The 25,746-nt window shown below is 41.0% G+C and overlaps 1 protein-coding gene and 1 long non-coding RNA gene across 5 annotated transcripts in view; one reads left to right on the forward strand and one right to left on the reverse strand.

Moving 5' to 3' along the window:
* LOC106047210 (myosin-1B-like) overlaps nucleotides 1-24,774 on the reverse strand; it is a 36,222-nt gene extending 11,448 nt beyond the window's left edge. The window contains exons 1-24 of the mRNA XM_048054958.2: nucleotides 24,556-24,774; nucleotides 24,311-24,454; nucleotides 23,777-23,933; nucleotides 23,200-23,227; nucleotides 23,004-23,115; nucleotides 18,206-18,298; nucleotides 18,044-18,107; nucleotides 17,856-17,954; nucleotides 17,665-17,768; nucleotides 17,250-17,388; nucleotides 16,768-16,886; nucleotides 16,521-16,670; nucleotides 16,275-16,445; nucleotides 14,011-14,320; nucleotides 12,570-12,643; nucleotides 12,375-12,462; nucleotides 10,271-10,388; nucleotides 8,524-8,647; nucleotides 7,540-7,676; nucleotides 5,985-6,240; nucleotides 3,793-4,035; nucleotides 2,019-2,195; nucleotides 1,231-1,376; nucleotides 1,062-1,152 (exon numbers count right to left, since the gene is read on the reverse strand). Of these exons, the coding sequence (XP_047910915.2) occupies nucleotides 1,062-1,152; nucleotides 1,231-1,376; nucleotides 2,019-2,195; nucleotides 3,793-4,035; nucleotides 5,985-6,240; nucleotides 7,540-7,676; nucleotides 8,524-8,647; nucleotides 10,271-10,388; nucleotides 12,375-12,462; nucleotides 12,570-12,643; nucleotides 14,011-14,320; nucleotides 16,275-16,445; nucleotides 16,521-16,670; nucleotides 16,768-16,886; nucleotides 17,250-17,388; nucleotides 17,665-17,768; nucleotides 17,856-17,954; nucleotides 18,044-18,107; nucleotides 18,206-18,298; nucleotides 23,004-23,115; nucleotides 23,200-23,227; nucleotides 23,777-23,933; nucleotides 24,311-24,454; nucleotides 24,556-24,759 (3,348 nt within the window). The 5' untranslated portion in view covers nucleotides 24,760-24,774. The remainder of the gene's footprint in view (nucleotides 1-1,061; nucleotides 1,153-1,230; nucleotides 1,377-2,018; nucleotides 2,196-3,792; nucleotides 4,036-5,984; nucleotides 6,241-7,539; nucleotides 7,677-8,523; nucleotides 8,648-10,270; nucleotides 10,389-12,374; nucleotides 12,463-12,569; nucleotides 12,644-14,010; nucleotides 14,321-16,274; nucleotides 16,446-16,520; nucleotides 16,671-16,767; nucleotides 16,887-17,249; nucleotides 17,389-17,664; nucleotides 17,769-17,855; nucleotides 17,955-18,043; nucleotides 18,108-18,205; nucleotides 18,299-23,003; nucleotides 23,116-23,199; nucleotides 23,228-23,776; nucleotides 23,934-24,310; nucleotides 24,455-24,555) is intronic.
* Nucleotides 1-25,746, forward strand: part of LOC136786656 (uncharacterized) — a 59,050-nt gene that overhangs the window by 13,060 nt on the left and 20,244 nt on the right. The window contains exons 4-5 of one of the 4 annotated variants that reach the window (XR_010825916.1): nucleotides 2,084-2,139; nucleotides 10,042-10,274. The exons of 2 other annotated variants lie outside the window; for them this stretch is intronic. This is a non-coding gene — a long non-coding RNA (uncharacterized lncRNA). Of the gene's footprint in view, nucleotides 1-2,083; nucleotides 2,140-10,041; nucleotides 10,275-25,746 lie in introns of those variants that run through there. One more of the 4 variants, XR_010825915.1, reaches the window with a different exon arrangement.

Here is a 25,746-nt window from a genome sequence, read left to right on the forward strand (position 1 = left end):
TGAAATTGGAATAGCACCCATGTTCATTGTTTTATTCATGTGTAAATAAATATTTTTGTAGAACAGTCTAAGAAAATATAAATTATTAGTTGATTGATTATCAAATATTAATTCTAAGGAACCTTGTGGTGGTTTTAGTTTGCTGGGCAGCCAAGTTCCACCACAACTGCTCTCTCACTCTCCCTCCTCAAAGGGAAAGGGGAGAAAATATGATGAAAAAGTCTCAAGGGTTGAGATAAGGACAGGGAGATCGCTCAACAGTAATTGTCACAGGCAAAACAGACTCAGCATAGGGAGATTAATGAAATTTATTACCTATTACTAACAAGCTAGAGCAGTTAGAAACTAAAAACAAACTACAAACACCTTTCCCCCATCCATCCTCTTCCACCTCCTTCCTCCAAGAGGCACAGGGGAATGGGGGTTGTGCTCAGTCCCTAATGCTTCATCTCCACCACTCCTCAGTCACTGTCTGCCCCTGCTCCAGGTGGGGTCCCTCCCACGGAATGCCCTTCGTCTCAAACTGATCCTGTGGGGGCTGCCCACAGGCTGCAGCTCTTGAAGAACTGCTCGCATACGGACCATATGGCTCTGTACCACAGGGTCCATACCCCAGGAGCAAACTGCTCCAGCACGGGTCCCACAAGGTCAGCAGCTCCCCCCAGGCCTGCTGCTCCTGCGTGGGCTCATCTCCATGGGTGGCAGCTCCGGCTTGGGGCCTGCTCCTGCGGGGGCTTTCCATAGGCTACAGCCTCCTTCAGGCCAGGTCCACCTGCTCCACTATGGGCTCCTCCATGGGCTGCAGCGTGGAGATCTTATTTTCCCTTTCTTAAATACGTTCTCCCAGAGGCACAGCCGATATCGCTTATTCGCTCAGCTCTGGGCAGTGGCAGGTCCCTTTTGGAGCCGGCTGAAACTGGCCTTTATCTAACATGGGGCAGCTTCTGAACTCTTCTCACAGAGGCCACCCCTGCAGCCTCCTGCTACCAAACCCTTGCCATGTAAACCCAATACAAAGCTGTACGCAGCTACTAAAAATATCAATAACCCTTAGACTTTACCTGAAGCTCCTTGATTTTCTTTTGCAGCTGAGAACTTTGAGCCTGCTCATCCTCAATTTTACTTTGTAGCTGGTTAATTTCAAAATCTTTTCTGTTAAAGAACAAGAATGCAAATTCAATATGGTTAAGATAAAATATGAATTTCAGAATTCAAATGTCAGCGCAATACTTTTTTAGCCTGTCATCCATCTGTTTCTTATCATTTTCCAGATCCATGATGGAAACCTGAGACATTTTCAGATCCCCTTCCAGTTTCCTCCTTGCTCTCTCAAGGTCCATTTGCAATTTCTTCTCTTGTTCCAGAGACCCTTCAAGCTAAAACACATAAAACATAGTTTGAAACACATAAAACATACTTCAACGGTAAATATTCCTGATTTAAAAATCTTAACTTAAATTGAATATTGAAAACTGGAGAAAACAATCATAGTGTAAATGCTTCTTATCTCTACTTTTGATACACTCACCACAGAGTCAGGGTTTAGCTTTAGATATTAAGCTGGCCACAACTTGGCCATTCACAGTTAAAATGAAAGTTTTTGAAAAATACCAAAATTATTTTTTTTTCAGTTAGTGCAGTTCTTAGCATGCAGACTGCAAAACATTGACAAATTCCCAGTGTCCACAGCATCCTGGAGTATATACATAAATTTTATAAGTTCACAGCAAGCTTCAGAATGCCACAGATAAACTGCTATAGCTAATTGGTTAAAATGGGGGCACAAAGGCCTACAATGCTGGAATATCCAGTGATGAACATAGATTAAACAGGCAAGGAAATATGGAAGAAACTCTGGATTCCACAATACCCTCTCAACTGCCCATGAATTATTAAGTGAAATTACTAGAGCTGGCTTGGCTGCTTTAGTTGTTGTTTACACACCTAGCTACAGATTTCTACCCTCTCCTAATCTGTCAGAGCATCTACCTACAAAACTCCATTTTTTTTTTCCTTACAACATCTACTTGCTGCTCCAATTTGGTCTTGGTTTTGCTGAGTGTGCTGACTTTGTCTTCCTCAGCTTGCAGGTCATCCAGTGTCTGTTGGTGCACCTCCTGTAAGGCCTTTTTCTCCTTGGTGAGTTTAGAAATATTTTCTTCCAGAGCTGTCATCTCTTCAGTTAGATTCTTTACCTATTAGGCAGCAAGCATCCATACTATGAGGGGGTGCCGTGGGAAATGATAGACTAAGAAAGAGCAGTGAGTGTACCCTTGCAAAATATTGTATGGGTTATGTCAAAGTGCTCTCCACAAAGGTATGTACTATTAATGATGAGAGTAATCAACATCATGGCTGGCGCACCTGTCTGACCCTGCAATGGTAAGAATTCTTGTTTGAGTTGGTCTTGACTACCAGTTCTATCCTGCTAGTTTTAGTAGTGGAATGTGTGCTAGATCTTCACTGCCTCTGCAAGCTTTACTTTATTGGGATTTACTAAAGGCCTCTGGGTTGTTCTTGCACAAAAAATGCATTTCCTAGATGTGATACATTTGCTAGGCACACAGATGTAATTTCTCAGAAAATTAGGTTTAAGTTATTACCAAACACAAATGATGGCCAAAAACATGTTAAATTTTCCATAAAAGTGAAAGCATCATGACAATAATGATAAACAAACTTCTGCCCTTGAACAGGTGATCATGAATTTAGGGCTGGACCTCTTAACTTGGCCTCTGGACACAGCAACTCTGCTGGCTTTATCTTGGAAACTTATTCCCTCTTCTTCATGGAGCAATGCACAACCAGCAACCTTATCTCAAACATGTCAGGCTCTCTGTATGGGTCTGTGTGATGCTTGCTTCCCACTTTCCTCATTCAGATGGGAAAGCCTAACGGTATCAATTAGGAAAGTCCCCTCTGCGAGGTGTTTTAGCTATAAGGCCCTCATCTTATGGCCCAGCACCATCTAGATTTCCTCTAAACATTAGTATAGAAACGTCCAACACATCTGAAATTACAAACTTAGGATCCAATAGTGTTCCCAGTAATGTCACTGAAGGGAACCTCAAGGTGTAATTATATCTCTGCTAGTATTCTTTCCACAGCAGGAAAGAACATTGTCACATCAGACATGGGCTTTTGAATTCTAATATCTCAATTCTGTCTCTTCACACTGATTACTGAGGCATGTGTGAAGACATCTGTGCTTTTACCGGGAAATAAATGAGCTAATGACCACCTGATATAGACTCTCTTTGCTATACTGACAGTCTGGTCCTGAGAATTCAGGAAGAACTCTCATTATGTAGTCAAGTCAATACAAGGAAAGGATGTCCATCCTTGCTGAGACCTGGGCTTCTTAAATACAAGAGAAATATAAGAAAACATTTGGCATCTGCAAGATCTGTTCTCTTTGATGCACGTGAGAAAGGATCAAAACAGCCATTTTGTAGAGCCTCCCACAAGTATACTAGTTCTCCATCCACAGGAGACACAAATATACTGGTTCCTTCTGTGTGAAAACAGCAGAAGGTAGAAGTTCTCCATCAAACACCTCAACACCTAAAAAAAAGTTAACTCTTTTTGAACTACCACAGGAAAAAAGAATATTTTTTTCTTAAGAGGAAGTTATAATTTTAGCAAAACTTTTTATGTCACAGGCAGTTAAGTGTTACCTTTCCTATGCCTTGGGAACATATCACTTCCATTCAGACCACTTAGGAAACTCTGCAACTTCCCACAGAACTGAGAACATTCTGGGGAAGAATAATTTCGTGATCCCCCTGTCACCTTATTCTCTGTTGCATGCTTCTCCTTTTCCATTTTGGCCAGAGTCTGTTCAAGGTCATCAATATCTTTCTTCAGCTCAGAGCACTCATCCTCAAGTTTCCTCTTCTTTGCTGTCAGTTCAGCATTCATCTCCTCTTCATCCTCCATTCTTTCAATAAGTTCTTTAATTTTAGCTTCCAGCTGAATTTTACTTTTGATGAGACCTTCACATCTCTCTTCAGCATCAGCTAGATTTTCACTATCCTGTTAGAACATATTGAAGGCATGTTATGTTTATCATAAAAATTATGAAAGTTAACATATGTTGTTCAAATGCCACCTCCAGGAAATGAATTGCATAAGACAGGGCAAAATTTTGCATGCAAACCACAGTAATGCACAAGATCTAATCATGGGGAGATTGCCCTGCTTTGTCATGGCTTAGGAAAGTGGAACATAATCCCACAACAGAGACACTTCCTTTCAGCTGGTCAGATATTTTGACTGTAATAACATGCCATAAAAACTGACCAGTTTGTGTCATAACAAGGAGCCTATGGTATCAGCGATATAAATAGGTGGGTCAGCAAACTGGATGTCATGGAAGCATGAGCTTAGATGTGGATTTATAAAACACACAGTATTTCATAGTCATCTTTCAGAGTGTTGGGGATGATTCTATTTGTAATAAGCTCTTCCAATTAATGACACAAGTCTGTTTGTCTCTCCCCCAACTTCTGCCACTTAATTCACATGAGACTTCCTTGCTCCCATCATTCTCTAAACTCTCTCTCGGCCAAGACTCAGGCTCATGGCTAAACAGGATTGCTCAACCTGAATTTTAGCCTGCAACTTCTACTATAACTATCATTTTGAGCAACATGATTGACAGATAAAATGTTACCCAAATTAATGCTACTGTGAGGTATTCTAGGCAGAATACCAGAAAAGGTGTATGTTGCTTCCCAGGTGTATGTTGCTTCCCAGAAGAGTCGTGGCCAAAAGACATCACTGCAGTGATGTGATGTGTAGTATGTTGTGTATAATTCTCTCTCAGATTCCTACTGAAACTCATGGAGCACTGAAAATCATGGCTATCAGGTGTGCATTTTCTGATAACAAACATGGACAAGATGGCTCTTGAGGAACCCTTCAAGCAGAGTTGATTGAAATTCACACAGCAATGGGACTTAAAGAGCAGACAGGAAGGGCTGTTCTAGTGCTGAAACGGTAAGAAACTGTGAGTCAAGAAAGAACCAGACAACACTCTGAGGGCAATGATCATATCTTAGGACTTCTTTTATGCCCGGAAATTTGAAACTATCGAATGCTTCAAATGTATCCTAACCTGGAAGTTAGTTAGCTAAATACGTTCTTGCCTTTTTTGGATTACCATCCATGAAGGGGTTAAAGTAAAGCCTGAAATGCTTATAGACTAGGTTGGCTCTGGAGGACAGGGCATTAAGTACCAAAAAGGGTACAAAGAAACTCAGAAAAATATGTTAAGCTGAAGTGCTGAAGGAGGATTCGGGTAAGGAATCTGGTTTTCAACATGCACAGTTACATCCTTGGGGCCTGAAACAATACAGGACTGTCCAAAGCCAGCTGGTTTGGGAGCATATAGAATCAAGTGACAGGTCCACCTGCACCAGACTGCCCTTGGCAACAGAGAATCTTTATTATATTTCAATACCTTCTTGCCTTGTCCAATTTCAGTCTCTGCTCAGCATTGTTGTAGCTGAAAAGCATGTCTTTGTTCCACAGTTTCAGTCCTGTCTCTGACAGAAAAGCAGCCCCATCTCTGGCTCCACATTGTAATGGTCAGTAAATGAGGAAACAGTCTGTATTTAATCCAGATTTGGAGACCACAGTTGGTGCACATTGCATATACAGTGGAATATCTGATTCTTCCTCTGGTGACTGCTTAATAGTCACTCCAGTTTACACTGGAGTGTAAACATAGTGTAAACACTCCTTTACACTTATTCATGCTGGTAGTAATGTTATATATGCACTTTATACACACTTTGCTTAGGTATAAATCATAGAATCTTAGAATCATTCAGGTTGGAAAAGACATCTAAGATCATCTAGTACAACCTTTAATATGAAGCAGCAGAAAATCTGGCCCTGTTACCTGTCTGTTTATGTAGGACAACAGAAAAGAGAATTGAAGAGGCAGTAGGGTGAATCTGAAAATGGAGGCTACTCACAGACTGAACCTGCAACTGCAGGTCATTTTTCTCTTGCAACAGGGACACCATTTTCTCCTCCAGCTTCTTCCTCTTTGCCTCAGACTTTGCAAGCTCTTCCTTGGTTTTCTCAAACTCTTCCTTCATATTTGCCATCTCCTTCTCAGATTCTACAGTCTTCAACATGGGCTTCATCTTGAAGTACAGCTTCATCCAGGGCCAGTGCTTGACATTCATGAATGCTCTAACATTGTACTGGATGATGTAAATGGATTCTCTGAAAACACATGAAAATGATACAGATTATCAGACTGGTGAGACTTGTGTTAGAAACAGACTCTGGTTATTGGTCACACAGCATCAGCATTTTGCTCAGGGAAGTTTTGCATGAAACTTTTTAATCTGACCTTGCTTCTTTCTATTAAAAGTCATTTCTAGGCCCTGGATTGCTGCATGACTAGTTCAGTAGCATGAACAATAGCTATGTATGGGCATAAGAGAGAGAAATAGTTAAAAACAGACAAACTTCTCTGGAAATCTTTGAGACTTTCCCGAATCTCAAAGAAAGTGCAAGTGCTCAGGTAAAGACCAGAGTGAAAACTGATTTCCATGAACTATTGTTGAGATTATAAATATGGGAGTTACTGTAACTTGTGGAAGCAGTATCTTGATGCTTTTGGGTCACAAAAAATAGCAACTACAGTATTAGAAGTTATTAAGACAGAACACGAAAACAGAAATTAAATCTTTTTTATGGTATTGAATGCCAAAGAATTTTTGTTTATGCCCATAGTTCAAGGGGAACTTCAACAGTTCATTGCAAAGAAATCCAATAAGAGTTACTGAATTCTTAGAAACTATGCCTGGGTCAGGAAGTCCCTGAACTAATTATATGCTGTAGAATATTATAGATAAAAGCAACTGGTTAGCAAAGAGCATCCTAGCTCTCCCTAAAGCTTTCACTTGTCAACAACATTTGAGACAGTTTGCTTGGCTCACCCACTGCTGCTTCCCTACATTCCAAATTTTGCATGAATCATTCCACCTTAAAGGGACAGAACAGAATTTGGAAGGGTATGTGGGATGGTCAAAAGTATAGAGTACCTTCTCTGTACAAGCTAGAATTCTTCATCTGAGATGATGAAATCATGAAAGAAAATTGAAGAGAAGGAGAGCAGAATGTGATTTTGTTCCTTTCCTTACAAAACCAGACTAATGAGATTCAATAGAATTATCAGATAGCATATGCCAAAGAGCCAACTGAACAAATGGAAAGGTTTGTCTGTCTCCATCACAGGGAGAGGTTGAAAATGGTTCTAAAAGTTAGCACATTCCTGGAGGAACAGTTCACTGTTAAATATTAAATATCATGGTCCAGATACACAGTCCAATTGCTAAACAGCCATTGCGAGAATTTGGAAGGCTATAACAAGGAAAGTATTAGTTTCTGCTTTTTCTGTTTCCCCTAGTCTTTCTAAGGGTCTTCACTGGGGACAGATTTTTGCCTGAGACAGGATAGTGCATTGCTGGACTTTTGGTCTGATGCAATATGGTACTTAGTGTGTCCTTGTATTACCTTCTTTCATTCATCTTTTTAAATTCAGTTCTCATGAGGTACCCTCTGCACATAGCTTGTGTATGAGTGATGAGGCTCACAAGCTTCTCATCTCTCATCTCTTCTAGGAGTCCTAAGAGACCCGCTTTGAAGAAAACCTAAAACATAAAAGAGGTTTGAATAGTTTGAGGGCTAGGCAGATACACAACCATTGGAAGCTGATGCAGTGTAGTTTAAAGAAGTTTTGGAAGAACACCTGCAGAGTAAACATTGAACAGCTAGAGAAATTTGGGGTTCATATCTTCAGTGTTCCTGTGATTGATGACAAGTCACTTTATATGTGAACTGATCACACTATTGCAATGTTATTTGAGGCACACTCCAGAGTAGGTTGTGGAAGATCTAGCTCATCAATAGTTATTAAAACAAAGAGTTAACTTGCAACTTAGTATGATATCCAATCCTGTTGCTTCACTGTATCCTTCTGTGTCTTAATGGTCAGGCTCTGTAAACTGACATACAGATGGCTTGAGAGCCATACATGATTATGTCCATATAATAGTGTATACAGTTGGGTTTGTGTCCAGAGATAGTACTGCTTTGATTGTGTCGGTCAGAGAATCAGTGTCCCTCGTAATGCTGCTTTGGATATGGAAGAAAGACATGTGTGTGCCTAAATCCCCTGAAAAGTCTGTCTTCCTAAACTTACCTTAGCTTGCCTAATGTGCACTGATGTCAGGGAATTCATCTGGCAGGAGAAAGGGGCAGCACTAGTTCTAGTTACAGCCACGCAGGGTCATTCTGGTAGCATGGTGTTGCCTGGACTGACAGGCCTACCCTCACACATACGCCAAGAACCAGAGAAGTTTTGTGTGCTCCTTCTTTCTTGTGTTGTACTTTGTTTCCTAGTCATCATGAAGGCTGATTTCATATGGAAGAAATTCTTTAAATAAATGGTATTTTTTTTTGCCACTGATTATACTCACTCGTCCACAAGGACTTTACCTTGGTGTGGCCAAATCTGTATTGGTTGTGGTCCACATCAATGGAGGAAAGAAGCTTTTCTGAAGCCCTTTTGCTGTCAATGAATTGGCCTTCTGGAATGGCTGAAGCATTAAGAATCTTGTACCTGTGGTAAGACAAGTTGCAAGGCACTGGTTGCAAACAGTGTGAGGAGAATAGGAGCCACCATATATCATAAGATAATGTGATTGGAAACTGAGCTGTCTGAAAGCAACTGAATATGCTATCTGAAATCTAGACAGTCTTGGCTGAACAGAACATGATGACAAGAGGATATGTCTACTTTTCAAAGGAATCTGCTGGCTGTGTAACAACATGGTATGCTGTTACATACAAAATTAATGTGCATACTTAACAGTGTTTGCAGGTCCAGGAATTAGGAAGAACATAGTGAGAACATGTCAACCTTCTCTTCTCATCTTGTTGCATTGATCAGAAAAAGGCTATTTAAATTAAAGTAGAAGATAAATTAGAACTGCTGACAAAAATAATCTATATTCCAAAAGGAATACAGATCTTGCAGAAGTCACTGTCTGTACAAGTTCTACCAATGAAGCCTTGAGTTTGGGCTAAAAATGGCACAATATTATTTTTTTAGCTATCAGAAGTCTTAGCATTTTGTAAGGTAGCTTAATTATTAAGGTAATCCTGTGTCGTGGACAGGATCACCTCACTCTTCTAAAGTGTTTTCCTCAGATACAGCAATGAGGATGGGGTGATTGTACTCTGGGGCACTTCTTGTTCTCGAGTATATATTGAAAGAAAATATACAAAATCAAGAAAGTGAAAGTGGCACAAGAACTTTATTCTGTATTTTAGGCTTCCGTTGTAGTTCTTCCTAAACTTCAGCACATTTCTTTTGTACTGTATAGGACTTTTTGGTTCTGGACCATGTCCATTATGGAAAGATCCCTTCACCTTGTCACATCAAATTATGATTTGACAGTTGAGACCAGCTAATGCCATAGTGAATTAAACAGCAGGTTGCAGCACGTATTCAGAGAGGTCCTGCATCCTAGACTGCATTTCCTCGAAGTCTGAATACTCTTGTCACAAAAAGATAAAAAATTATCAATTTCTTGGGGAAGGGGAAGGAAGGCAAGGGGAGGGAGGGGAACAGAGGGGAGAAACAGACAGGCTATGTCCTCTTGAGAGGAAGAGCTTTTTACACCAGGTCAGCATGTAAGATGCTACTGATATATTTATTAATAATAACAACCAATTCAGATTCAGCACTTTATAGCAATTGAGCTCTCTTGAGCCAGTTTCATTATCTCAGTTTTAAAGAAGAGAAAGCAAGGCACAAGATGCAGGCAACTGACAGAGCACCAACAAAGTCTTGGAGTTTGGAATGCTTAGGTAGTGCACTCTAAGGAGACTGCGCTGACATTTATTATTCTTGTATTGTTTTGTAATCCTATAGGAGACTTACAAAGAGCAATCTATTATGCCATTTAATTCATTGCCCTAAAAGCATTTTGCATCTTTTTGAATCACCAGGCAATGACTACAGTTCAGAAATGATACGGGTTCTGATGAATGAGCAAATCTCTGATCAAAGAGGGAGAGGACTGGAGAGAACTAAGACAGTATTTATGATGACATTCCCTCAAATTCCACTGAATTAGTCTGTTTCAAAGGATGTGTCTCCATGATGTCACCAGATTTGTCACCTGAGTTTTGGGTTTACTGAATCCTTAAATTAACGGACTAATAACTGAAGACCTACCGTTGCTTAAAGTCTGCATAAAGGATTCTGCTTGGAAACCCCTTCCTGCAAATTCGGATGCCTTCTAGAACCCCATTGCACCGCAGCTGATGCATCACCAAGTAATGGTCCATTTCACCTTAAACAAGATACATACATCATGACTGTTTTTTTTTTCTTTCCTTCCCCCCTCCCCCCCCCCCCCCCCCCAAAGAATCTCCATATTTACTAGCATGACAGTGCAACTTCTCCTTTTGTTAAATTCAACCAGTTCTTGGTTAAGGATGAAGGAAATGAAGACAGAACATTATTTTCAATTCACAGAAGTTGCAGAGAGCTGCATCAACCAGATGAGCTTTACTACTCCGAATGTTAGGGCTGGCAATGCTTGTGAATCTCACATGGTCAAAAAGCACAGGGAGAGAGGTTTCTCAAAAATGACAGAAAAGTACTCCAGAAGACCAGCTGAAAAATATCACTCACTGGATGTAGGTAGATGTGGCACGATGTAGAATGTAATACCATCTGGATAATCAGCTCTTCATGTTATGTAAGATTTTACCTTGGATTTGCTGTGGAAGTATTGCCTATACTTAACCTTGATTAGATTTGATAGATAGATTCCTGCACAGGAGAGGATAAGCAAGATGCTTAAAGCTTTCAATCCCTTTAACTGCCTGTAAAGGACAGCTGATTGAAATTGGAATGATTATCTTTCTTCTCCTGTAGTATCTATCAGGTATAACAATCAACTATATTTCTTAACCTTACTCCAAGTATTGCAAACAAAGTACAATTGAATAAAATACTCTTGGAATCACTTGGTCATGAAGAAATTTTTCTCAGCTCCTAGAGGCATTAATTAAGAACCAGCTGAAATCGGAAAATGACCAGTTTCTCTTCACTTTACAATCCTTAATTTTGTTCACACACTACTACTATTCTTTTTCTTAGAACACAAAAGTCCAATTTCCTCTGAGTCACCTCTGAATATTAAAATGACAGTCATATTTGGCAAAATCATTCATTCATGTATATTTCAGTAGATTTCCTTAATTCCCTTACACCTTCTATGACTGTCAAGACCCCAGTGGGATTCCTCTCTCTTCACTTTAGGGATATGAAGCGTGGGACATTCCATATGGGCTTCGTTTATAGTCAGTGGAGTGAAGCAGAAGCATTTTTTTCTAGGATGTGATTCATCTCATCCTAAGACACATAAAAGCAGGCAAATGAGTCATACTTTAAAATACCAGCTTCTCTCCATTGAATATATAAGTTTAGATGAATAGCTGAAATCTGAGTGTCATACGTATGTGTGATGCTGAAACCATGCTTGTGGTCTTCAGGGTTATACAAAGAGACATAAACAAGAAAGGTAAGAAATGCTTTGAAATTCTGGAGCAGATTAAATAGGTGCTAAGCTCCTGTTTCCTTGTATTCTTGTTACATCCATTACACCTTATCATTCCACCAGTATCAGACCTCCTATAGATTAGACTCCTAAAACCCACACAAGCAACTCTCCCCAGGTACACAATAGCCACATGAAATACCCCCCAAACTTGACTGTTCTTGGAGACTAAACTCTGCATGAGTTAAATATTTAATTCAATAAATGAACAAAAATAACTTTATATCACAATGCTTTTCAGGTGCAAACAGTATCCAGCAGCCTATACAGGGAATTCTACAAATGACGCATGATTTCTTTGTCAGTCCTCCAGCTCAGTGAATCAGTTTCTAACATGAAATATTTTGAGTTGTTAAATTGTCTTGAGCTGAGCCCGACAGTATTGAATGACATAGTGGTCCTTAAAAATAGGCATTTATTAGAAATTTGCTACTGTTGTTACTCGCGACATGCAATTTCATCAGCTCTAATACATCCCATCTTTATCATCAGCTCTGTACACACATTAAGCAAAGATGAGTAAGTGTGGTGGACCATATAATGCTCAAAATTTTACAATCATGAAAAAATACAAGAAGGCTTACTTGAGCACTGTTCCATAGGCCAACCCCCACAGGAACTTTACATGCATGGGGAGCTGTTCTGGAAGAAGTTGGTGTGGAAGCTGAACAGCCCAATTCTGGTCAGTCCAGTGTATAATAACAGACTTACCAGGTGTCTTGGTCTCATTAGGAATCAAGCAACGCACAAAGTGAGGATGGGTGCTTCTCAGGTTAGTCATCAGCTTATTTAGATTTTCCTGTGATAGAACAAAACATGGGGTTTGAGCTCTGAGCTACAAAGCTTTTGCATTTTCATTCAGATGTCAAAGAAGTGTGGCTCAGTTTTAAGAGGAAATTCACATACCCTGAACACAGCAGACACTGTCTGGAAAGAGCCCCCCTTCTTCTTAGCACCTTTCTTGCCACCACTACTATCACCTTGGAAGAAATACATAAGAGCTGAATGGTTAGAATAGGCAGTATGTTATGGACTAATATAAACATTATATTTTAATGTGAAAGACTGATTCACTGCTGCATGGGAGTTTTATGTAAATTGCTGTCAGCTGGTTATTTATTAATCAGTGTATGGTATATTTTGGTCTCAGATGCACGACTTAAGTTGCATCATAATGTATATGGCTGTGGTGGTATGTAACATTATGGTCTGACATAAGCTCCATAGCAGCTTACTGTGTGCCACTGGAAATTGGTTTTACTTAAAGATATACTCTCAAATTATTTTTGTATTGTTGTAATGTGGTGAAAGGCCACATGAATGGTTCAGCGGTGGACATTTGTTCATGAGTGCAGTGAAGCCTTTAGGAAAAATTTGTTCTAATGTTCCAGTTGAAGAATAGGGACCTATTCTGAGTTATGGCATCCCCAAGGCAAGAAATGAAATGTAGTCTCATGAATACAAACCCAAGAAGCTCAGTATCTTTTCAGAATTGCTGTATTGTTGAAGTCATTTAAATTGAGAGTTAAATGGAGTCTTCTTTTCTCACCTTCCTTGTATTGATGATACCAGTAAAGACCACAACTGCCTTATCCCCACTGTTTCCTAGGAGTATGCAGTACCCTCTTGAGCCTCAAACCCAGCTGTCCACTTGCCTGATGGCTGAGTTGACTACTACTCTATACTAACACTTCTTTTTGCCTAGCATCCAAGCTTCTGCAATATTGTTTTTTGTGGCAATCTGTATGGCCATTTTTGGTAAGACAGACCCATTGACTGTCCTACTTGACAGCCTTAAGTCACAAAAAAAGGGCAAGAGGTTGAACTGCTCTCTGATGCCCTTAGAGGACTTCTAAATTAATTTGTCTCTCGCTCTCTCTTTTTTTTTTTTCCTGTTGCACCAGGACTGCTCAGCTGAATATGAAATAGTTCTGTGATCTCCTTGAAGGTGTAAGGCTGTGAACCTCTCCATTACTTTTAGCTCTTCCAGTTCACCTAAAGAAACAAAACTCTGTCTCCAAAGTCTATTAAGTGCTTACACTTTGCACATATATTTGGCACCTGTCTGGATGATGGCTGACCATGCATATGATTCACAACTCAGTAAGCCAGGAAACATCCAACTCCTGTCATTTTGTTTTGGACTTGCTGAGCATTGCTTCTGTGCACCACACCACATAAACATGGTGCTTTCTGCAGTTATTCATGATGGTATCTTAGTTTGGCATATCTGTGCACATGAATAGGATGAGATTAGGGATGATGAGAGGCTAGAGAATACAACAAGGAGGAGAAATAGGCTTCATTTTTTTCTTGCTTTTCAATCATCACTGAAAAAAGCACTTACTTGTTTCTGCACCAGCATAGTTAGAGTAAAGGAAGGACAGGAGCTTCAAAGATGATTTCTGGTACAGCCCAACAACAGTTTCGTTCAGGGGGTCCTTGTTCTTCTCAAGCCAGCCAGTGATGTTATAGTCCACTGTGCCAGCATAGTGCACCAGGGAGAAGTGGGCCTCAGCCTTGCCTTTGGCAGGCTTGGGCTTTTGGAAATTGTTGGACTTGCCCAGATGCTGGTCATAGAGCTTGTTCTTGAAAGAGGTGTCAGTTGCCTTGGGGAACATGCACTCCTCTTCCAGGATGGAGAAGATGCCCATGGGCTGGGAGAAATATGAATACATGAAGAAAGAAAGTGTCAGGGAGAGAGAAAGTAAATAAAAATTCACTTTGCATGTGTTTTGTAGTTTGTTACAGTGACTGTAATTTCTAGTGCACAGGTTCTTAATACATCACTAGTTACTATAATAATCAGACATACTATAATTAGCCTTTGCTGCTCAAGCCACTACTATGAAAACGGCAACTTGGCAATAGTGTTTAGACACATCTTTGAGTGAGAGGCTTGTCATGCACATTATGTTCAACAGCTTCAGTCATCTTTGCCCTAAACTCTTTGGAATGTAAACCAGTGAAATCAAAATAGGAATTCAGAAGGCAGGTTTCAGTGCCCTGTTCATGGGACTGATGATGTTTTGTAAGTCTGTCACAAGTCATCAGGTTGCAATTGCCAATGTTGAATTTAGTTTGATGGCTCCTCAGGAATGCGCATAAATAATATCTAACAAGTCCTGTGCTGTCTCCAATGGATATGCATGATGAATTAGATTTTCCTCATCTTATATGGGGCAAAAATGCCAGCAATCTGGTGCTTTAGAATACCCACTGACTTCTAATTTGTCACAGAATGTATTTAAAAATTGAAATATTTCGATATAGAGGCATATCCTTAGCCACATGAGAGCCTTCATCTGAGCTACATTAGGAATCTTCTGATAGTGCAGATACGTCCTCTAATTTTGCTGAAGACACTGATTTGACTTGCACTTCATTGGCCTAGATAGTATTCTAGGAGTTCCTTCTTTTAATGTACCTATTATATATAATATGGTAAGACTCTATCAGATGATCAGATGCTTACATCTGATGTCAGATAGATAGCTGCCAAAGCTAGAAGTAGGGATCCTACAGAGCATCAGCAAACACAGGAACTGGGTGTTGGGCAGGAATACCAAGTTTTGAATTAAACTTTTGCCCACTAGGTGTGGCTGTTGTGTGAGAACTCTGGAGTTAGGATTCGTCTTGCCTAGCTGTAGGTATCTCTAAAATAGAATGTAGATCTGAGATAGATGTCCATATTGTTCTAGAATCAGTGGAAGCATTATGCAGAGATTTCACAGAGTCAATAACAGGATGTATTTTATGAGATGAATTGTATCCTAGAAGCATCTACTTCTCTCCTGCCATTACAAAAGTGACTACAGTGCTAGATTAATGTAGGTGATGTAATTCCTCTGGCTCTAACTACTCTACATTTCATAGACATGAGGCACAAAATATGTGGACACTGAGCAGTAAGTGTGGATTTTGAGTGTTAAGTATAGCAATAGGCACCAGCTGTGAATGGTAGTGTTGTTTGTAGATGCTACTATGTGGTGGGAACAGTGGGAGGTTAGCAAGAAATGTGAAGCTTTTATGTGCAAAGGCATCATCCATGGGTATGAATATTAAGTCGTGAATGTGCTCATGGGATGGCTGAATGGGCACCAGGCTGGGAATAGGTACTTGTATTCTCCTGAGAAGGAAGATATTTGGGTGTGTGTACAGTGGATTTCCACATAATATTTAAGTGCTGTGCACAAGTAACCACTGGACACTTGCTCATAATGCTGTAGTTGGGGGTTAATTCACATCAAGACACCAGCACAGTGGCAGTGGGCAGTGAGAAAGGAACCAGAAAGAAGAAGATCGCTACAACCAGGAACTCTGAATTCTGTCAACTACTGCAAGGACTAAGACTTGAAGTTTCACCTTACTGTCTACTGTTGAAAGCAAAATTAACATTGTGCCTCTCTCCCTTCCATCCCAGCCATGTTGTTCAGAAAATCATTTTTTTTGTGGAGAGGCAGTGTGCCACTCCAAAAAGTTTGATTTTATAAACTGCTTCTTCTGATGGGAGAATCATTCAACAGTAATGATTCAATTTATAAAGAACATAAGGACTAAAATAAATGACCAGGAAATAAATGTGCTTTTCTAAAATGAGATTTCCTCTACCTTCTCAATGAGTTCAATGCAGGCAGCCAGGTCCATCCCAAAGTCAATGAACTCCCATTCAATTCCTTCCTTTTTGTACTCCTCTTGCTCCAGCACAAACATGTGGTGGTTGAAGAACTGCTGCAGTTTCTCATTGGTGAAATTGATGCACAGCTGCTCCAGGCTGTTGAACTGCAAGTTCAAATATAATAATGCCAGTTAGTTTGGAAAAATTATCAATTGGCAAACATACTACCTGTAACTCACATCAAAAATCTCAAAGCCAGCAATGTCCAGGACCCCAATGAAATGTTGTCTGGGCTGCTTTGTATCCAGTTGCTGGTTGATTCGAGTAACCATCCATAAGAACATCTTCTCATAGACTGATTTAGCCAAAGCCCCCACTGAATTGCATACCTGTAAGAAACAGCCACAGCAGTAAAGAAAGTTGGATTAGCTTTAAAGTTGAAATAACTGTCTGAACAAAATGAAAACCAATTAGCTCTCTAGGTACCTGTTGGACATTTTGTCCTTTAGTCACGTATTCATTCCCAACTTTCACCCTGGGATAGCATAAAGCCTTGAGCAAATCAGCAGAATTCAAACCCATCAGGTAGCCAGCTTTGTCAGCCACTAGGAAGAGATACAGCAAAGGAGTTCAACACAGACAAAGATGTCACGGTCCTCTAGAATGTTTCTGTTACAAGGAGCCTACTTCAGACACTACTCAGATGTGCCTGTTGTCAAGGGAAGCTTGTCTCAGCTGCACCACACTCCTGTTCCATGTCTAGGGAGCTGTAGCAGTGCTTCATCTATGAATCAGTTTCCACGTGGAGCATAAATTAAATCAGTGACTTTGTGGCACTTGCACAAATTTGTAAAATTTAGTTTCTAGAAGGGCAGAAACAGTCTTGAAGTGATGGGCACTTTATTGGATGAGGTTCCTCTCTTGCCTCCTGGTGCAGTTCACAAATGAAATCTGCAGTCAACCCCTACCTTCTGTGCTGTCTGGCTCTGCCTGCTCCTCCCGCTGCTTCTGCTTGAACTTCATGTTCCCGTAGTGCATGACAGCCCCTGTCAGCTTGTATATCCCCACCTTCTCATCAGGGCTGAAGCCCAGGATGTCCATGGCACTCTCCAGAGGGAACAGACAAGTTGCGAAAGGTCAGAAAAACACAAGTTGGGGCTTCTGCCTGCCTGCATGCCTGCCCAACGCCAAGCATATGCAACAGCGGCTGGGAGTGGTCACGGCTGCTGCAGAATGACAGAGGCCAGCACTTGGTGGCCCCCAGCTAGGCTGCACCTCCCTGGCTGCAGCCTGTCTGATCATAGGGCTGCTCTGGTGGCAGTGGTCACCTCTGCGCCCAGAGCAGAGCCTGCCTCTGGCCAGGAGTGCCATTGCCATACTCACATCCGTTGCCAGCAGCTCCTCGCTGTCATCAATGCTGGCAACAGTGATTTCTCCTTGGCTCACATAGGCAAAGTCGTAGGGGTTGGTTGAGATAAGGAGGAGATCTGCAGGCATACAGTGCATCTTTTATGGTACAGGGGAAAAGTGCAAAGAGAACGCACTGAACCAAGCCCAGAAATGCTGGCACTCACCAATGAGCTCTGGCTTCTTATTGGACATTATCTGGTAAAAAATATGATAGCTCCTTTCACTGGGTAGCTGGAAAGTCACTCTGGATTTCTCCAGAAGATCTAAGAAAAAGAGAGATGCCACTGGTCTCCTGGGAAATGTGAGATCACGAATGCACAAATTCTGCATGTGCTGACTAGCTCCAACTCACAGGTTTCGATATCTGCAGAGGCCAGCTTGCCATTTGTTCCAAAGTGAATCCGGATGAATTTTCCCTGTTGAGTAGTAGAGATCAACCCATCGGTTAGAGCGATCAATGAATGAGACATACATAGTAGAAATCTCCATTCCAACAAAAAAGAAATGAACTCACAAAACGTGAGGAATTGTCATTCCTGACAGTCTTAGCATTTCCGAAGGCCTCCAGCAGTGGGTTGGCCTGGATGATCTGATCCTCCAGGGTTCCCTAGTTACAGGAGAAAAAGGTTCTTAGCAAACTTCACTACTATTTAATAACAAATATGGCAAAGGATACATCACAAACAGCTCATTATTACATCTCACACATGATTTTAACCTTTAGTTAGCAAATGTTTTAAGCACTCATCAGCTATCACTCATGAATTGGTTTCACAGGGAAGAGTGCTGAAAGACTGATCTGTACTTCATTTTCTTTTTGTCCATGCTATCATATATTGTGTATAATATCCAGAGTGATTTTGGTGGAGCTCAGAATGTTTGTAATCTGTATGAGAGAGGCACTTCTGCATTCCCATTCACTGCTCACAAAGGCCATAACAGCTAAAGAAAATATGAAAAATCTGGGATTTTTTTCTTGAGGTTACTCAAGCACAAGACAGAGAGAGAGTGATACAGCCCAAAGCCTAAAGTAGGAAGCACCTAAAAAGGAATAACGTAAAGTTTTGCAGTTATGTTCAAATAACCAACAGCCTTTCAGAATGCAGAAATAAATCTCCAGACATGCTTTGAAAAGACAAGTAGGACATGGGTGAAGCATGATACTCAAATACCAAATGTAAAACAATACAAACCAAACAACAACAACAACAACACAAAACAAAAAAACAGTTCCTCTTGGACGTTGTGGTGGTGGTTCCCCCCCCCGCCCCATTTTTTTTTCCTTTTCTATATGGCTGCAGTAGAAAAGAAGATCATCAAACAAATGTACAGTTTCAATACTGTATTATATCACTCTTGTTAACTGAAAAAATCTGGGAGGAAAGAAGCTTCCATGACATTACGTCTCTTCTGTGCAAGGCAGTGTCACAGAGTGCTGTTTTGGAATCATAGGGCAAAGCTTTTCTCAAGGCTCCTAGCAAACTCATGATTGATCCCTAAGTAGTTAGGAAATAATTGTTTGCAGGGATGGTTTCCGATACAGAGCAGGAGAACAAAGAATGAGGGGAAAAAAAAGGCAGTTTTTATTCACATGAAAGATCAGTGGCAGAGCTCAAGTTGCTGCATACTACTTGGTGTACAATGGTGCATCCAGCCTTCAAGATCTTGCAGTGGAGAGGCAGCGCCATCCCCAATACGGTCTGCAGGTGGCGCAAACGATTTAAGTTAGTTTGAACATGAAGCTACACCTTACAAAACTAAGGCCACACAGTAGCATAAGAACTCTCTCTCTAAATATATACACATATTTTTAATAAAAAAATCTCGAATATATAGAGTAATGTCCTCTCACATATAGCTTCCTAAATGAACTTCCTCCTTTAAGAGACATGTGTGTGTCAGTGCTGCTGACTCCACCACAAAACAAAACAAAAAAACCACCACCAACAAAAACACACAAAAACCCCTCATTCTAGTGCACAGCTGTGAGCCATGAACAGACAAGGGAGCACGGTGAATGGAGAACAGCGTAGAATATCTGGCAATTCTTTACATAAATTCAATCTGGAGTACAGTCTGGGTTACAAATTGCTTGAGCTGAGAAAGTAGTCCTGGGAAATTTTGTTACATACTTCCCTTATTTTATGCTCTTACCTGGCATCTGATTTCAGTCTGTGTCTGAGATGGGATGCTGGGAGAGACATAATTATAATGGTGTTTTATTTTGTGATCTTATGAAGAGAAACATACTTCTTAGAGATTGTGAATACCAAAGAAATACATTATTCTGTGAATAACGTCAAGAAGAGAGCAGAACAGCTTGTTTCCATCTGAGAACCTGGTGAGTTTTCTTATATCAAACACAGTCAGTACATCTCAGCTGTCTCAATGTTTTTGTGAGATCAGTCCGAGCATAGTGAGCAGCTGGTGAAAGCTGAGCCCAAGAGATACAGGAACGGTGCTGATGGAAAGAGTGCTTGTGATGAACTTGTCTTTGCCATAACAACCCATCAATCACAGACACCTGCCTCTGAGTGAGAAAAGAATATTCAGGCTTGGAATCTCCTTAGATTCTGCTGTGCCCTTGGGTACTCAAATAACGCAGACAGGCATCACCCTCTTTGATGCACATACCTTCTCACATATTGTGATGACACACTTGTGCCACAAGGATGTTTGTTGCTTGCTCTGTGCTAGCCCATGCCTTGCAAATGCACTAGTGGGCTCAGATTGCAGCAGCTGGGCTTGTGCTTTCCTCCCTGGAAGGATCCCTTCTGAGGTTACTTTCTAATTGTCTGGCAAGTGGTCCCAGCTGTCCCAAGTCTGACACTTTTTTTATGCTGCCCCTCAGGGCTGTTACATAGACCACAGGCAGTAATTTCTACTGGCTTGTTCTTCTGTGTAAGGCAATTGAAATTACTTTAACTTCAGTGCAACCTCTCCGGAGTCCAAAGTTACTGTAGTTACCTTGTCAAGAGGAACAGAACAGGGAGTTGTAACACAATCACATGCCAGTGGGAACCATGGGGTAAAGCCCTGGAGGGGAAAGGGGCCCAGGAATGTTGTTTAATATTCAAGGATCACCTCCTTCATGCTTGATATCAGTGCATCCTAACAAAGAGAAGTCAGGCAAAAATGCCAGGAGGCCTGCATAGATGAATAAGGAGTTGCTGGCCAAACTCAAACACAAAAAGGAAGCCTCCTGAGGATGGATGCAAAGACGGGTAATGTGGGAGGGGTACAGAGACACTGTACAAGCAGCTATGGATCAGGACAGGAAAGCTAAAGCCGAGACAATTGAATCTTGCCAGGGACATCAAGAGCTTCTACAGGGACACCAGTGGTAAAAGAAAGAGTAGTGAAGACCTTGGCCCACTGCTGAAGGAAATGGGAGACCTGGTTACCTGGGATATGGAGAAAACTGAGATACTCAATGACTTTTTTGCCTCAGTCTTCACCAGCAAGTGCTCTAGCCACACCTCCCATCTCACAGAATCCAAAGGCAAAGACTAGGAGAATGAGGTACCATCCACTGCAAGAAAAGATCAGGTTTGAGACCATCTAAGGAACTTGAATGTGCACAAGTCCATTGGACCTGATGAGCTGCATCTGAGGGTCCTGAAGCAACTAACAGATGAAGTTTCTAAGCCATCATCCATCATATTTGAGAAGCCATGGCAGTGAGGTGAACTTCCCAGTGACTAGAAAAGGGGAAACATAACCCTGATTTTAAAAAGAGAAAAAGAGGAAGACCTGAGGAACTGCAGGCCAGTCAGTCTCACATCTGTGCTTGGCAAAGAGATCACAATCATGGAGCAGATCCTCTTGGAAACTATGCACATAGAAAATAGAGAGGTGACTGGGGAGCCAACACCACTTCATTAAGGACAAATCATGCCTGACAAATTTGGTGGCCTTCTATGATGGGGCTACAGTGTTGGTGGATAAAGGAAGAGCAACAGATGTCATCTACCTGGACTTGTGCAAAGCTTTTGGTACTGTCTCACACAACATTCTTGTCTTCAAATTGGAGAGACATGGCTTTGACACATGGACCACTCGGTGAATATGGAATTAGCTGGATGGTCTCACCCAGAGGTGTGGTCAGCAGCTGGATTTTCAGGAAGAGACCAGTAACAAGTGATGTTGCTCAGGGGTTTGTGTTGGGACTGGTATTATTTAACATCATTGTTGGTGATATGGACAGTAGGATTAAGTGCACCCTCAGAAAGTTTGAGGTTGACACCAAGCTGTGTGGTGCAGTTAGCACACTGGAGGGAAGGAATGCCATCCAGGGAGACCTTGACAGACTTGAGAGGTGGGTCTGTGCAAACCTCATGCAGTTCAACAAGATCAAATGCAAGGTCCTGCATTTGGGCTGGGGCAATCCCAAATATGAATATAGGCTGGGAGATGAGTGGATAGAGAACAGCTTTATGGAAATGGACTTTGGGGTACAGGTGGATGAAAAACTGGATAAGAGCCATTGATGTGTGCAATTGCAGCCCAGAAAACCAATTGTATCCTGAGCTGCATTAAAAGAAGTGTGGCCAGCAGGTCGAGGGAGGTGATTCTTTTCCTGTACTCTGCTCTCGTGAGACCCCACCTGGAGCACTGTATCCAGCTGTGGTGCCCGCAGCACAAGAAGGATATGGACATAGTAGAACAAGTCCACAAAGATGATCAAGGGACTGGAGAATCTCTCCTGTGAAGACAGGCTGAGAGAGCTGGGGTTGTTCAGCCTGGAGAAGAGAAGGCTCCAGGGAGACCTGATAGTGGCCTAAAGGGGGCCTACAGAAAAGCTGGAGAAGGACTCTTTGTTAGGGAGTGTAGTGATAGCGCAAGGAGCAATGTTTTTAAACTAAAAGGGGGTACATTTAGATTAGATATTAGGAAGAAATTATTTACTATGAGGGTGATGAGGCAGTAGAACAGGTTGCCCAGAGAAGTTGTGGATGTCCCATCCCTAGAAGTGTTTAAAGCCAGATTTGATGGGGCTTTGAGTAACCTGGTGTAGTGGAAGGTGTCCCTGCCCATGGCAAGAGGGTTGGAACTAAATGATCTTCATTGTCCCTTCCAACCCAAGCCATTCTATGATTCTGATTTTTTTAGGTGGACTTCCAGTATTTATAAGAAGGATGGAAGTTGGTTAGCAGGGGTAACAGAGCATAGGTGTGCTCCGACTGTGTATGCTGCTTGTCACCTCAGACACTTTCTTTTAATGGTACTGCAATGCAGAAATATGTATTGATTTTGTCTGCAGAGCAGAAACTTTCTCAGCAAAACACTGAAAGAGAGTGCCTATCACATACCTGCATTTTACCAGGCTGATGGTCTTTCTTCTTCTCACCAGTAACTGCAATTGTTGCAAAGTACTGGATGACACGCTTTGTGTTCACAGTCTTCCCTGCACCAGATTCTCCACTGTTAGAATGAAAATATTATTAGAGGAAATAGGACACATTTTTACTTTGGTCAGTGTTGTCACACATATCAAAATATACTCACGTGATAAGGATCGACTGATTATCCTGATCTGAAAACAAAGCCACAGAAAGAGCTCTTCAAATGAGATGTGGAGGGCTTTTATTCCTCAGACATAGCTAACTGACTTCAAGGGAAAGAATTATATTGAAACTGTATCACTTTGTAACCAGGTAAGGTGAATTCTGCATTAGTCTGTATGTGGATTTTTGCACTCCCAGCTAGATGGAGCTATCCAAACTATAACGTTAAGCAGTGGTTGTTTATAAGGCTTCCCCACTTATTATTTGCTTTTGGTTATGTACAGACCTTGGATTGAGTATTGTTTAGTTGGAGTCAGATTCTCTGCTATGATCATTCCATGTTGTTTCTTTAAATTCCTTACTTTGGCACAATGCCAAATAGCTAGCTACTGCCTTTCTTTCATTATTCAACACTACAGGGTTCTTTAAGATGCCATAGTCAGTCTAATCTTGAATTTTGCCATAGGACTATGGGAGCCATTTCCATCATGCCTTGAGTAGAAAAGCATGCAAGACGCCTGAACTGTTAAGTGTTCCTTGACCAAGCAGCCAGGCTATGTTCTTGCCAAATGACTCACCAGTCAGCATGAACTGATAGGCGTTGTCAGAGATGGAGAAGATGTGTGGAGGGGCCTCCTGGCGCTTTTTGCCTCGGTAGCCAGCCACCACCTCTGGGTTGTACACTGGCAGCCACTTGTAGGGGTTGACAGTGACACAGAAGAGACCTGAGTAGGTCTGTGAGGAAGAAAACAAGCACGTTGGTTTCTGCTCAGCCTGGCACAGCAGGCCTTCCAGTTACCCAAAGGAAGACTGCTGAGGAGAACTCAGAAGGCAGAGGTCAACAAAACTCTGGGAAGACCAGGGCAGCAGAAGAAATGAAATTGGAGGAATGACCTATCACAGAATGGATGAAATTTACCATATGGCAAGGAAAGACAAAGGGAAGAAGGAAGAAGAGGAATGATACATAGGATACAAAAGGAGAACATATGCAAGAGAGAAAAAAGAAACAGAAATGAGGAAAGGAGGTGAAAAGTCAGGAATATCTTCAGAGAGATTGAAAGGTGTCTTCAACCCCTCAAAAGCACAAATCTCCTTCTGCTTGTACTTACGTAGATCATCCAGACTGCATAACGCTCTTTGAGGTTATACAGCACAGCAGGTTCGTGGAGGTGGGTCATCATAGCCATGTCCTCAATTTTATCAAATTTTGGAGGGTTCATGGGAAAGACTTCATCATCCTTTACTGTTACAGTCTGACAAAACCAGAGAGAAGCAAAAGGAGAAGAAATATTAACCAGGGAACTTTTAGAACTGGATGAGTTATGTATGACGAGTAACAGTTAATGGCACTTACTGTATCATCATATGTTTTAACTGTGACTTTACCACCTTCTCTACTCTGTATGGTACCTTTCACATACATTTGCTTTTCATCCACTACGAAACAGGCTGCCTTAGCATCAAATGGGCGATTCTGGTCTTCAATTCGCTCCTTCTCAGATTTCCGTAAATAGGGAGCAGCTTCTCCAAAGATTGCCATCTCTGCATCTGATGTCATGACTGGAGTTATTCTGGAGGAATTTAGAAGAGTTTCAGATATCCTGTATCCTGTGCATTTGTAATTTATATTTATCCAGAAATTGATCATACTCAATGACTAAAATGAAGAAGAGGACTAATCAACCTCAGGCACCTAACCTCGGCGTCAATTTTAAGTATTCACTGAAGAAGTCTTAATAACGGAAGTTTCTTGTAGACAGGAGTAAGATTAGTGATTTAAGATTTGTTCTCATACATAATTTCTAAGTGGAGGCATTCTTCATGCATTTCTGTTTTCTATGTTTTAATGACAAACAGGGAAAGTTCAACTAGTTTCTTTCTGTATCAAGCACGGAAACAAATTGTGAGCAACAATCATCATCCATGTAGAGCCAAACCTGTTTATCATACCTATGAAATATAAAACATCTTTACATACCAGTGACAAAATTAGCAAATAAAGGAATATAATGTGTAGTAAAGGAAATAATTCGAAGCATAGTGTTACCTAGATAGATAAGTACTTGATATTACCTTTCAAAAAATATCAATGTCAAAGTACCTTTTAGCTTGATTATATTACGTAGGGTGACATCACTTACAAATCATTAAAAGATGGTTTGTATGTACCAATACATACCAGACATTCTGTTAGGGGTTCTTCTAGTAGAAAAATTTCATAGGAAGGTTTTGTGTTCAGTTTTATTTTACATTTTCAACAACATTTAGTAAAAATTCTTTAATACAAATAGATATTATTGGTTGCTACAGTTGGAAGGACTGATGTGGATAATTCAAGACTATCTGGAAGCAACACAGGTGGAAATAATGTAGGCAGAAACTAACATAAACAGAAAGTTCTGCAAGCTAGCATAAAAGTAAGGTACTGAAGTAATCAACACAGAGTGCTTTTATGTGGTGCCAAGAAGATAATGAAAGCAGTTAGAATGCATTTGCAATGTTTTGATTTTGGACACATTGATGCAGTATTGCTGAGCTCACTCAG

Source organism: Anser cygnoides, chromosome 19, assembly GCF_040182565.1.
Source record: "Anser cygnoides isolate HZ-2024a breed goose chromosome 19, Taihu_goose_T2T_genome, whole genome shotgun sequence".
NCBI lineage: Eukaryota > Metazoa > Chordata > Aves > Anseriformes > Anatidae > Anser > Anser cygnoides.